The sequence below is a fragment of the Culex pipiens genome, chromosome 3 (genome assembly GCF_016801865.2).
Source record: "Culex pipiens pallens isolate TS chromosome 3, TS_CPP_V2, whole genome shotgun sequence".
Taxonomy (NCBI): Eukaryota; Metazoa; Arthropoda; class Insecta; order Diptera; family Culicidae; genus Culex; species Culex pipiens.
The window spans coordinates 148,880,879-148,893,175 of NC_068939.1; the positions used below are offsets into that span (position 1 = coordinate 148,880,879).

Genomic DNA, 12,297 nt, shown 5'->3' on the forward strand with positions numbered 1-12,297 from the left:
ATGAAGTGTGTTACCCTGGGTCAAGAAGCGTTACATGAAGGGCCCTTCTGGAAGCAGGCTAGTGAATTCCGTGAAGCATTCCGTAAACATATCGCGAAACAGTCTTCGAGAGCATTTTGTCAGTCACGTGTCAAAGCGGGCGTCGGGTGTTAGAAAGTGAGCGTGTAATGTGTAACGGAGGTGGATTTACGCTGGCAGTGACGTTTGGTTGCGAGGTACACCCCAATATAAAGCTGGAGTTATTTGGCGCTTTTGGGGAGTGAATCAGTTGCATGTGTTGCTTTTGGTTTTGGTTTTCCTTGACGAAAATACCGTCTACCCGGTCAAACTTATTTTTTGATATTAAAAATCAAAGCTGCCTGAAATTTCTTGAAAAATTTGCAAACAAGTTTTATCCACATTTTTTCAGGCGAAGATGGCGTTAGGAATGGTGCACGCCCAAAATGTCAAAATCACGCAGTGGTACCAACATTATAACAAAAACAGTGTGGCTGTTGTTGGCTGATGCACGAAATGATTTGTTTACCTTTTTTGGTACCCTCTGCAAACGTCAAACCATACAAAACTGCTGCCGGATCTTTTCCGGGAGAGATCCGGAAAAGATCCGGCAGCAATTTGTATTGATTTGAAGTTTGCTGAGGGTGCCGAAATGTTTGGTTATGTTCTCCATGGCACACTTTTTTTTGTAATTTTGGTACAACTGCGTGATTTTGACATTTGATGCCATCTTTGCTTAAAAATCTGGATACTACAAAATCAATTGACAGGTTAAACGTCCTAATTATTTTTAACTAATTATTCTTTTTGTTGAATCATCCAAAACCAAAAGCACAGAACAACAAACTTGGTGACACATAAACAATAAATATTAGTGCAATAATGGTGATTTTCATAGTTTACCGTACAAGTGTTAAACACATGTTCAATACCGTTGAATGTTTTCGAATTCTTTCTCCTCTTGGGGTAAATATGGGTGGGTGGGGTGAGGGGTAAATATTGTTATATTAGCATTTGCCGATTTTGTTTTAACAACGTCCTAAACATTGATGGTGGTGGTGGTGTTGAGGGTTAGCCAATTTTAGAACGTATGTGTGTCCTCTTTTTATTGTTTAGAGACAGATAGAGTTGCGGGGGTACCTCGTGATCTTGGTCCACTGTTTATAGTCCACGGTTCCTTGGGCCGGCTCATTGACCGAATGGCCGGCGAAGTCAACCCCATGGCCGTACGCGTGTTGGCGATGGCGCGGTTTTTGAAACGAAACGCTATTGGAGATTTGAGAAAGGTTGGTGGTGGTGTTGGTTTCAATTGGGGCACCAGTGGAGCAATTGGTGTTGTTGTTGTTGGTGGTGGTGGTGGTAGTAGTGGTAGTAGGTAATGGTAGGTGGTAGTATTTTTGTGACCCCCGGGGTGATTCGTGATGCGTGGTTGTGACACGTACAGATAAATTAGGGACGAAGTTGAATTAATTGCAACGTTGGCTAAAAGTCCTGAAAGAAACTTAAAATCCTTGAAAAAGTAAAAAATCGTTACCTCATAAACTTTCGATGCTCGTTAACCGGAACGAAGTACTCGTCGTAAGGATCACCAATATCAACCTCGGTGTCCTTCTTAACCGGCAGGGCACTGGCTCCGTTCTTGTGCCCATTCGATGGTTTGGACATGTTCAGCAGCTCCAGATTGACTGCCTCCGCCAGCGGCTTCTCCGCAGTGACCTTGCCGTTCACCGACGTGGCCCCCAGAGACTTTTCCCCCGAGTGGCCGAACGAACTCAGCGGTCGCTTCTCCTTGTCCGACTCGAAGGCCGGATTGTCCAGCCCGTTCATGGTGGCGGAACCGTTGTGGTCCTTCAGCGAGGCGTACTCACTGTCGTCGCCCGGCACCGGAATCTCGACGTGTCGGGGCGATGGCGTTGGCACCGCCGTACTGTTGGTGCCCGAGTTGTGATCGTCCTCGCCGATCGAGAGCGAGATTTCGTTCTTGTACGCGTACCCGTCACCGGTCGAGTGATCATTGCTGGACGACGTTGACTCGTCCATCGCGGGGGCAGCTGGGGCGTGTTTCAACGCGCGGACGCAACGCTTTGAATCTGCGAGGAGAGAACAGGGAATATTTATTAGAAAAGATGAGTTCAAGGACAATGTCGAAAAAAATGCAGAAAAATGTCGTGTAAACAAAGTGAAAATAGGATATAAACGAACAAAAAATAATTGAATTTTGTAATTGAAAGTCTCCTAAATAATTATTGAGGCTTATATTTAACTTATTGAATAAAAATATTCACATTTCAAACCATTACCGCAAATACTTTAAGAACAGCTAAAATCATTTTCTTGGTTACAAGTTTCAACAGTTATTGAATATTTGGCATTTTCAGTAGAACAATCTTGTAAGTAAAATAGTAAAATTGTGAAATTATGCTAGGTTTTGATGGCACACAAATTAATATTTTTATGAAATATTTTTTTTTTGTGATTCAATCTGATCCAATTTTAAACTTTTTGTATACTTAACCTCATATTTACATAAATTTAATTAGAAGTTAATATACTTAGTTAAACATACATACGGGTGAGTTAGAAAAAGTCGTACGAGCCACCGTGGCCTCCGACACTAATATTCGTTTTTCTCCAAATTGTAACAAAATTTCATATATATCTAGTCTGAGGGCACTTGAAAGTCGTGTAGATGAACAGTCTTAAGCATTTTGAAATTGGTTTTTCGTAAGTAGTCAAATACCGAGGCAAAAATGGCTTTGTTTACCATTGGTTCTTACGTCTTTTTGAAAACTAATCCGAGATACAGCAATTCCCTACGAAAATAGCACGTTTCGAAAAAAAACGTTGGCCAATCAGGTTCTTTGAGAAATTTTGAATAACATATATATATATATATAGATGGTGAAGTTTCATAAGGCCGTTGCAAATATTTAAATAACATAAACGACATAAGCGACATAAACTTTGAAAAATATTTCCTACGGCCTAAACAGGATTCCAAGATTGATTTTTTGAAAATAAAATTTGTGTTTTTCAACGACCCACACGCAAAAGGAGAAAATTGCGAAATCGGGAAAAACAACTTTTTTCACTAAAACTGCCATGACCTGAAAATTTGAGCGATGACCTATACTTTTTTGAGTACTGAAATTTTCGTATTTGAATAACGCAACTTTTGGTAACCATCGCACTTTTAGTAAAAAAAGTAGATTTTTTCATGTTTCGCAGTTACCTCATCCCTGCGCGTGGCGCGTCGAAAAACACAGATTTTATTTTCAAAAAATCTTATCGAATCATTAGAAGAAACTTTATTTACGATCAATTTGACATTATTTATTATATTTGTTACATGAACATTGGCCAGTACATTTTTTAAAAATATTAAAAATATAAAAAATAAACAAAAAAATTAAATAAAAGATTTTAGATATACAAATTAGGCTGGTACAAATATTTTTAAAAGTTTTTGTCACCCCCCCCCCCCCCCCCCTTCAAAATTGGCCCGAAAAATCAGGGGGCAAAAAATTTTTTACAATAAACTTCAAAATTTCAATGAAAATTCAAGTGCAACCAGCTGAAATTAAATTAAAATACATTCTCCTGCGTTTAAAATCATGTTTAGCATGTTTAGGTTTATTAAAAAATCTTAAGATTTTTTGAAAATTTTCGATGCTAAATCTTTTTTTCGATACAATTTTTGTTTTTGTCAGATCTTAGATTTTTTGAAAACTAATGATTGCAAAACAACTGAACTAGTGTAAAATGCATTTTAAAACACTTTTTTCATTTAAATGTGAAGACTATGGCTTGTTATTTAATTTTTTTATTTTTTTATTTTTTTGCCCCCCCCCCCCTTGACCTCGGCCAGGTCCGAGGGACAAAAACTTTTTTAAATATTTGCATCGGCCTTATTGTAATTAAATTTGAGTGATAAAAGTTTATTTGCAAGTTGCCTTTTTATTGAACCTATGTTGGAGAAGAGTCATAATCTTTACCTCATACATTGCACAGTGGGCGAAATGGAACCCAAAATCGGACTTAATTGAACGCGGCTGGTTCCCTGGTATGAAAAACAGTGTTTCTAATGTAAAAAAATCCGGGGAATCGATTGGTGATGGTTTCATCCACCGCACGAAACGGCAAAGGGTCCATTTTGCCACAATTCCCCATTTTTTTGATTTTTTTCTTGAAAATCGGTCTGTATTTAGAGCGGAGGCTTTATGCGGCCATCCAAAATGCACTTAACGTATGTGAAAATGTCCCAGGAATCCAGTAAAAATAACCACTTGCACCGCAAAAATCATCTAGGGTCCATTTAACCCCAATTCCGCTATAAAAGCATTTTTGGCCGTTTTCAAATGTTAGGTCAGATTTTAAAAATCTGAAAATATTTTTATCGTAAAGATCAGAAAATTGTACATAAGAATGACGATTTGCACTTGATAGTTTAACACATTTATGTTGATAAAAATAAAAATTATGTAAAAGGCAGTTTATTCTGCGTTTGGGAAAATAGGCCCAAAACTCATTCTTCAATCTTTTTATTTAGTTTAATTTCTATATCAACATAAATGTGTCAAACAATCAAGTGTAAATCGTCATTCTTGTGTAAAATTGTCTGATCTTTACGATAAAAATATTTTCAGATTTTTAAAATCTGACCTAACATTTGAAAACGGCCAAAAATGCTTTTATAGCGGAATTGGGGTTAAATGGACCCTAGATGATTTTTGCGGTGCAAGTGGTTATTTTTACTGGATTCCTGGGACATTTTCACATAAATTAAGTGCATTTTCGATGGCCGCATAAAGCCTCCGCTCTAAAAACAGACCGATTTTCAAGAAAAAATGTAAATAAATGGGGAATTGGGGCAAAATGGACCCTTTGCCATTTCGTGCGGTGGATGAAACCATTACCAATCGATTCCCAGGATTTTTTTACATAAGAAATAGTATTTTTCATACCAGGGAACCAGCCGCGTTCAATTAAGTCCGATTTTGGGTTCCATTTCGCCCACTGTGTGGTTGAAAGCATTTTTAAATAAACTAATTATGATTTATTCGAAAAACTCTATAATCTCCTAGATTTGTTAGGATGCACTTCAAACTCGATTGTCCTAAGTCCTCGTTAAAAATTTCACTGTAGATAATCGAATCATGACAAATTTATTGTTTCGTTGTTGTATTTTTAGTCGTTGATCTCGATCAGGATCCCAAAAATGCCTCAAAATTATCGAAAATATATAACTTATGATTGAGAATATGCATTTCATATAATTGACAATTGTTCGAATCAGAATAATTGGTAATCTCTGAACTCGAATTTGATGTTCACAACTATTTTGTGAACTTATATTCAAATAATTGATAAAACAAGATGAATTGTCCGGGTTTCGAAGCGTCTGGGAATTCGAATCATGACGTTAAATACAATTTATAAAACAATGGAAATTAAAGAATTCATTTAATAAAACACTTAGTCGTGAACTTTTTGTGAAGTTTCTGGATTTTGTTATCCTAGATAATTTTTGGTAGAAACAGTGCAAAACTAAAAATATATCTCAAAGGAAAAGAAAAAATAACATATTGCCTGTTTCATAAATTGCTGTTTCATAAATTACCCAATTCCAGTGGGGGCAACTGCTCGTTTAAAGGATGGACACGATGAAATTTACTCACTAACATCATTTGATTCGAATCAAATGATGATCATCTGTTTTCGAATTGTAATCCTTAATTCACATAATCCAATTGGCGAGTAATACCTTTTTCTTCTATTCTGGTGTGGTTTTCTATAAAATTCTTCCCACAACTTCACTACGACACATCCCGCATTCGGTAACAACACAACACATGCACGATGACGTCATAGATTCCCTCGCGCAGGACTGCTCCAAATACCAACGCACACCGCGGTGCCCTTCCCTCACCCTAATCACACTTCACCAAGCTTCATTCAGACCCAAAAGCTTCAACTCCACAATCCACTCCACCACTTTGCACTATGACTAATGGTATTCAACGCGACGACGACGACAATCAACAAGAGAGGAGAGTTCGCGCGCGCGCCCAACAAAACCGCCACCGACCGACCGACCGAAGTTCCAGCAACTCCTTCACGGACGAACTCCAAACACGATCTGGCAGAACCGAAGCAGCGGTGCAGGCGGTTCGGCTCCAGAAAGCACACACACACACACACAGCACAACTCAACGCAGGAACGCCGGGGAAAGACTTGCGAAAAAGGTAAGGCCAGGCTCCTTCGGGTCGTCGCGATGGACGACGGTGGTATGAGAAGGTATGGTAACGACGACGAATAGCATAAAGAGCAAAGCCCGCGTCGCGGAGCAGTGAAGGTGCAAGGAATGGCGAGTTAAGAATGGGGGAGAAAAAAAATGGGGAAGGAATAAGTCAGCTAGGAGGGTTTTAAGTCGGTTGAAGAAGTAGAATTTTGTTTGATACGAATTCAGTTGACAAAACTAGATTTGAGCTCAACTTTGCAAAATGTGATAATAGATAGACTAAACATAAAATACCGCACAGTTACGCTAGCGTCATCAGGGGTGACATTGGGTCTGGGGGGTGAGATTGGGCCATACAAAAATGCTGAAATTTGTATGACCCAATTTCACCCCCCAGACCCAATGTCACCCCTGATGACGGTATTTCAATTTAAGAGTAGGTGTGAATATAAACAAAAACATCAGTCTCTTTGATTAAATGAATTTTTATGATAATAATTAGTATGACGACTTCATTTAATCATCCAAGACAAGATACAAGATTAAAATTTTTACTTGAAAAAAACGAAACTTTGCAAATAATTTTATTTTAGGGTTGACATAAATCACTACACCATACAAAAATCAGATTATAATATTATTATTTTTTAAGCATACTGTATTAAAAAATATCTGAAACATGATATTTTTGTATATAAAATGTAATCATTTCGTAGAGTATCATACAGACCATTTTTTCAGCTGAAAAAGGTATGTTAATTGATTTATTTTCCTTCAAGTAAAAAATCTAATTTAGAGTAAATAAGAATACATGACTGTTTCTGAAAAAAAAATTAACAATTGACAATGTTCAAAAGTAAAAAAAGTGTTCTAATTTGTTTGTGTTTTGTGAACCAACATCTTTTCTAATACTTTCCATGATATTCATTCATAATATAAAAAAAAAAAACTTTTTATTTCTTCAATCAGCTATGTCTACCATCCCATTTCTTAGAAGTTTCTGTCAAAGAATAAATGAACAGTCAAAATACGTAGCGAATCTGTTTTCAAAATAAATTAAATATTTCCAATCAAATAGTGATTGTGATACAATTTTATAATTGAAATTATTATTATTTTATGTCATAATAAAGTTGAAACACAAATCAAATTCAAAATATATGGAAATAAGTATACTTCCATCGCATCGAAGAAAACAAAAATTTTAGCGGAAATTTTCTACATGCTAAAAATGATTTTAACGAAGGAGAATGCATTTTATATTAATTTTAGCTGATTGCACTTGGATTTTTATTAAAATTTTGATGTTTTTGAAAAACAAATATTTGCCTGATTTTGAAGGAAAACTTGAAGGACACTTTTAAAAATATTTGTCCTAAACATTACCTTTGCAAATATAAATATTTTTGCTCGAAATTAATTTATTTTTTATTATTTTTAAATTCAAATTTAATATTTTTCAGAATCAATTATTTGATTGAATTGAAATAAAAAATTTCGGTTTCGTAAAAAAATGAAATACATGTTGGCTAAATTGTATACAGAAAAAAACTTATTTTTTTTATTTTGATAACATTTCAGTGATAAAATATTGCTTGAAAAAAAGTTTCAAAACATTGAAAAAAAACTCATAATTTTGAAAATAAAGGCCAATGTTAATATTTTTCCGATTTTTCCGAAACCATTTCAAAACCATTTTTCAAGAAATTCGAAGTACGATTTTGAACAATTTGAAAACTGTTTAATATATGTTCAATTTATAAGAAAGTAAGATTTTGTTTTTCAAATATTCTGTAAAATGTAAGAAGGAAACAAGGCACCGCAAACCGTGCTTTCCGTAAAAAATGATTCAAACTAAGTTTCAATAAAACTCAATATTGCTATCGAGCCAAATTAAAGTTTGGAATTTTTATATCGTAAAAATATTTGCAACGGCCCTAGAAGTGTTGTTGTTTTTTCTAAAGTTATTGATAACAGAGTATGGGTAATTCTTCGCAACAAACTTTGCTCCGTTGGGTAATTTTGATCACGAATCCAAGGTCCATTAAAAAAAATGTTTTAAAACCGCTGCCATTTCCCGTTATTTAACTGTCAAAATCGTGAGTACATTTGGAACCTTTTTTTATTTAAAAATGTGTTTATCTTTTTCGAAACAATACTTTATCAATTTGATTTATTTGCTTTTTTTAGATAAATCGAATATTTTACGTTATTGAGTACCTATTTCAATAACGTAAAAAGTTTAAAAAATGTTATAAAAAATATCGTTATACAAATGATTTTTTACATCGTAAAATAAAAAAAAAGATTAAATATTCTGCGTACTTTTTTCTTCAAAAATAATTTGTAAGATTATAAAAGTATCAAACGAAATCTTAAATTACAATTAGCAATTTTCGAAAACAACAAACCTACTTTTTTCCCCCAAAACCTACATCACCAAAATGTCGAATAAGTACTGCTGTCTCCACCAGCAACAATCGTTAACAACAACAATAACTTTGCCGGCATCAACCACCCCCACAACTCTTTCCCCAAGGGACCAGCAAAACTCCGTCGCACAAATACCTTCCAACTGCACGAAATGCAGCACAAAACTCATACATTCGCATAGCCCAAACTGGTTCTTTGCGTGATCCCTTTCGCGAGTTTATATTTTCGATTTATTTCTCGTTTACGGTTCTTTTTCGAGTGTGATTCGTCAGTTGTTGAATGTTTTGAAAGTTATTTTAGTTTGTTCTGTGTCATTTCATACAATAATATGTTTTACAAAAGTTTCAGATTTTTTGTTTTTGTTTTTCTATTTGATTTACTTTAGAAGTGCTAAAAAAGACCAAATAAATAAACATAAATCAAGTCAGAAGTAATAAAATTAACACAAACGAAAAGAAAAACAGAACTCAAACTTCCTGCACTCACATGTGTAGCGAAAAAAAAAAACAACATAAAAATCCCCGTAAAAAAACCGAAACTGATGCGAACCACAAAACCGAACCTTATTTTTCTTGGTTCTGGCGTTCTGGGGGCCCTTGGCGTTCGCCGCCACCGCCACCGCCTGTTTGGCCCTGAGCAACAAGTCTTTTGAGACACTTCAAATTGCTGCTGCTGCTGCTGTTGTTGTTCTGGGGGAGATTGTGGGAACGATTCTTTCCCACTGGAGTGAAAAGTAAAAAGAAAAAATGGGATGAGGGTTAGGGGGAAGAGGGAGCAAGGGGGGTATAGGAAACCATAACAACATAGTATAAGGTGGAGGCACACACAGACAGACAGAAATAAAACATACACAAAAATAAAGAAAACAAGGGTTCAGCCCGATACTGGATCGCTTTTCGGTTTCTGTTGGGACAGGTTCTTCAAAGGCCAACCACCGAACGGAAAGAAACGGGCGCGAATATCGTCAGCGACTTCAACCCACGGGAGCGATGGAAGAGAGGAACCTGCTGCTGGACAGCAGAATTGGTTCGTGCTGGTGGTGTTTGGAGGCAGGTTTTGCTTGGTGACGCGATAGGGGAAATTGGTAGAACCTGGCTGAAGCAGAAAGAAGTTTTGCAATTTCTATTTTTTATGCAGCGTGGTTTGTTGATTTTCTTTTGCCTTTAGAAGGGCTTTCTTTGTTCGAAGAAATGTTATGTTTTTGACCAGGAAGTGTTAAGATGTTAAAAAAATGGATTTTTCAAGTCTGTTTCAAACAATATTTCTGGATTTTTTTAAGGTCCACATACAGCAATTCCCCATGAAAACAGCATGAAAAAAACAAAAGTGCTCGGATCGGACTCAAAATTTTTCTGGGGGTTCCCTGGCCGAAATAATTAGACCCGTATTTTTTTGTTTGGCCATTAGGGTGACCAACGCCGTGTTTTTTTTTCATAATTAAAAGACGCAACTTTTGGTACCCAGACATGTATAGGTCATCGCTGAAATTTTTAGGTTATCGCAGTTTTAGTGAAAAAAGTTGTTTTTTTTTTGTCAATTTAGTCATTTTTCGGTTTTTGCGCGCGGCGTGTCAAAAAACACGGATTTTATTTTCAAAAAATCATATCTCGAAATCCTGTTAATGAGCTCCTCCCATTTTTTAGTATGTTATGTAAAAATGTCCGGGGAATCCGATAAAAATATTTCCAGACATAGGCACTTTGGTCCAGACACCGTCAAAACGGCATTTTAAAGTGTCATACGCCCTTTTCATATGTAAGGCTAAATTTTTGAAACTTCTTACTATTTTTCTCTAAAAGCCCAACTTATCACCTTTCATTTGCGTATAAGACAATTAAAATCGGTTAAAATGGCGAGGAGTTATGTTTTTTTTTTTTGAAAAAAGTGGTTTTTGCGAAAATCGACGGAAATGGCAATTTTTCAGACCACCCTAAGACGGCGTAGGTCACCCTAATGGCCAAACAAAAAAATACGGGTTTTATTATTTCGGCCAGGGAACCCCCAGAAAAATTTTGAAACCGATCCGAGCACTTTTGTTTTTTTCCATGCTGTTTTCGTGGGGAATTGCTGCATAACTTTTTTTTTTGCTTTTAGGGTGTTTTTGAATACCGCTGACTCAAAAAGCAAAAAAAAAGTTTTGTTTTGGCCATCTAAAAAAACTTTAGACGTAAAAAATAACAATAAGATAACAAAAACTAACGTATACGAAAAAATATTCGGAAACGAACATACAAAAAACATGTTTTAAGTTTCATTTTCAAATAGGTTATAAATTGCAAAATGTTTAGGACATGAATAGCAAATAACGATCTGTCAAATGATTGATAACTATTTACTGCCCATGATCGCATAAATGTCCCATATGCATTGTCATCACTTTTGAGTTATTGATGCGGTTTGGTTCAAAATCGTGTGCTCTTTCAAAAGAGCCTATAACATCCAGTACTTTGTTCTAGAAATCAGTAGGAAATCCTGTTTTTTCGTGAAAACTTAACACGTAGCCTTATGCGTGGGACAAACTTCACTCGCGTTTTTCTCAGCTTGCTGTTTTTGCATATGGGACATTTATGCGAACATGGGCAGTTTAGGTCAATGCAAATTTCCCCAAAATTCAAAGGTCTTAAAAATTATCTTCTAATTGTTTAGCGATTGCTTTGATTCACTGAAAATTAGATTGTGAACTATTAATAAAACTTTGTTACTATTGTTTATGCAATTTCAATATAATAGAGTTTTTCATTATTTTTTCACAATATTTAATTGAGGGACCAAAGATTTAGAAAAGAGGTAAAACTTTAGGAAAAATTTTGGTTGAAAAATTGTTCAAAATACTGTTCAAAATATTCTTAAATATTTTTTGCAAAATACTGTTCAAAATATTGTTCAATTTTTTTTTCAAAATATTGTTCAAAATATTGTTTATAATATTGTTCAAAGTATTGTTCAAAATATTGTTCAAAATATTGTTCAAAACATTGTTCAAAACATTTTTCAAAATATTGTTCAAAATATTGTTCAAAATATTGTTCAAAATATTGTTCAAAATATTGTTCAAAATATTGTTCAAAATATTGTTCAAAATATTGTTCAAAATATGATTCAAAATATTGTTCAAAATATTGTTCAAAATATTGTTCAAAATATTGTTCAAAATATTGTTCAAAATTTTGTTCAAAATATTGCTCAAAATATTATTCAAAATAATGTTCACAATATTGTTCAAAATATTGTTTAGAATATTGTTCCAAATATTGATAAAAAAATGGTTCAAAATATAGTTTAATTTTTTTATCAAAATACTGTGGAAAAAGCATAAAATTGGTTAAAAATATTGTTTAAAATACTGTTCAAAATAGTTCTTTGTTTTTTTTTTGTCATGATTTTTTGTGAGAGTATTGTGCCTATTCTACAGCCTAATACCAATAGTGATGCGTTTCTAGCTATTTTGAAGATATTTTCATAATTCTTTTTGTCCCCTTAAACATGTTTACAAAAATGGTGAAGTATGAAAAATGCGAATTTCTCAAAAAGTGTCAAAATTGTATGTATTAACAATGGTGATACCAGTTCTTTTAAAAAAGTCCTTAATCGTATACAAATTTTGTTTGAAATTTAAATTCCTCCC

At 34.7% G+C, this 12,297-nt stretch overlaps 1 protein-coding gene across 5 annotated transcripts in view; it reads right to left on the bottom strand.

Moving 5' to 3' along the window:
• The window catches only part of LOC120432166 (uncharacterized), a 140,460-nt gene that overhangs the window by 6,947 nt on the left and 121,216 nt on the right, over positions 1-12,297 (bottom strand). For 2 of the 5 annotated variants that reach the window (XM_039597299.2, XM_039597300.1), the window contains exons 4-5: positions 1,532-2,087; positions 1,138-1,263 (exon numbers count right to left, since the gene is read on the bottom strand). In XM_039597299.2, coding sequence (XP_039453233.1) covers positions 1,138-1,263; positions 1,532-2,037 — 632 coding nt within the window. In that variant the 5' untranslated portion in view covers positions 2,038-2,087. Of the gene's footprint in view, positions 1-1,137; positions 1,264-1,531; positions 2,088-5,617; positions 5,697-5,761; positions 6,017-12,297 lie in introns of those variants that run through there. The other 3 variants (XM_052711290.1, XM_052711289.1, XM_052711291.1) reach the window with 3 other exon arrangements.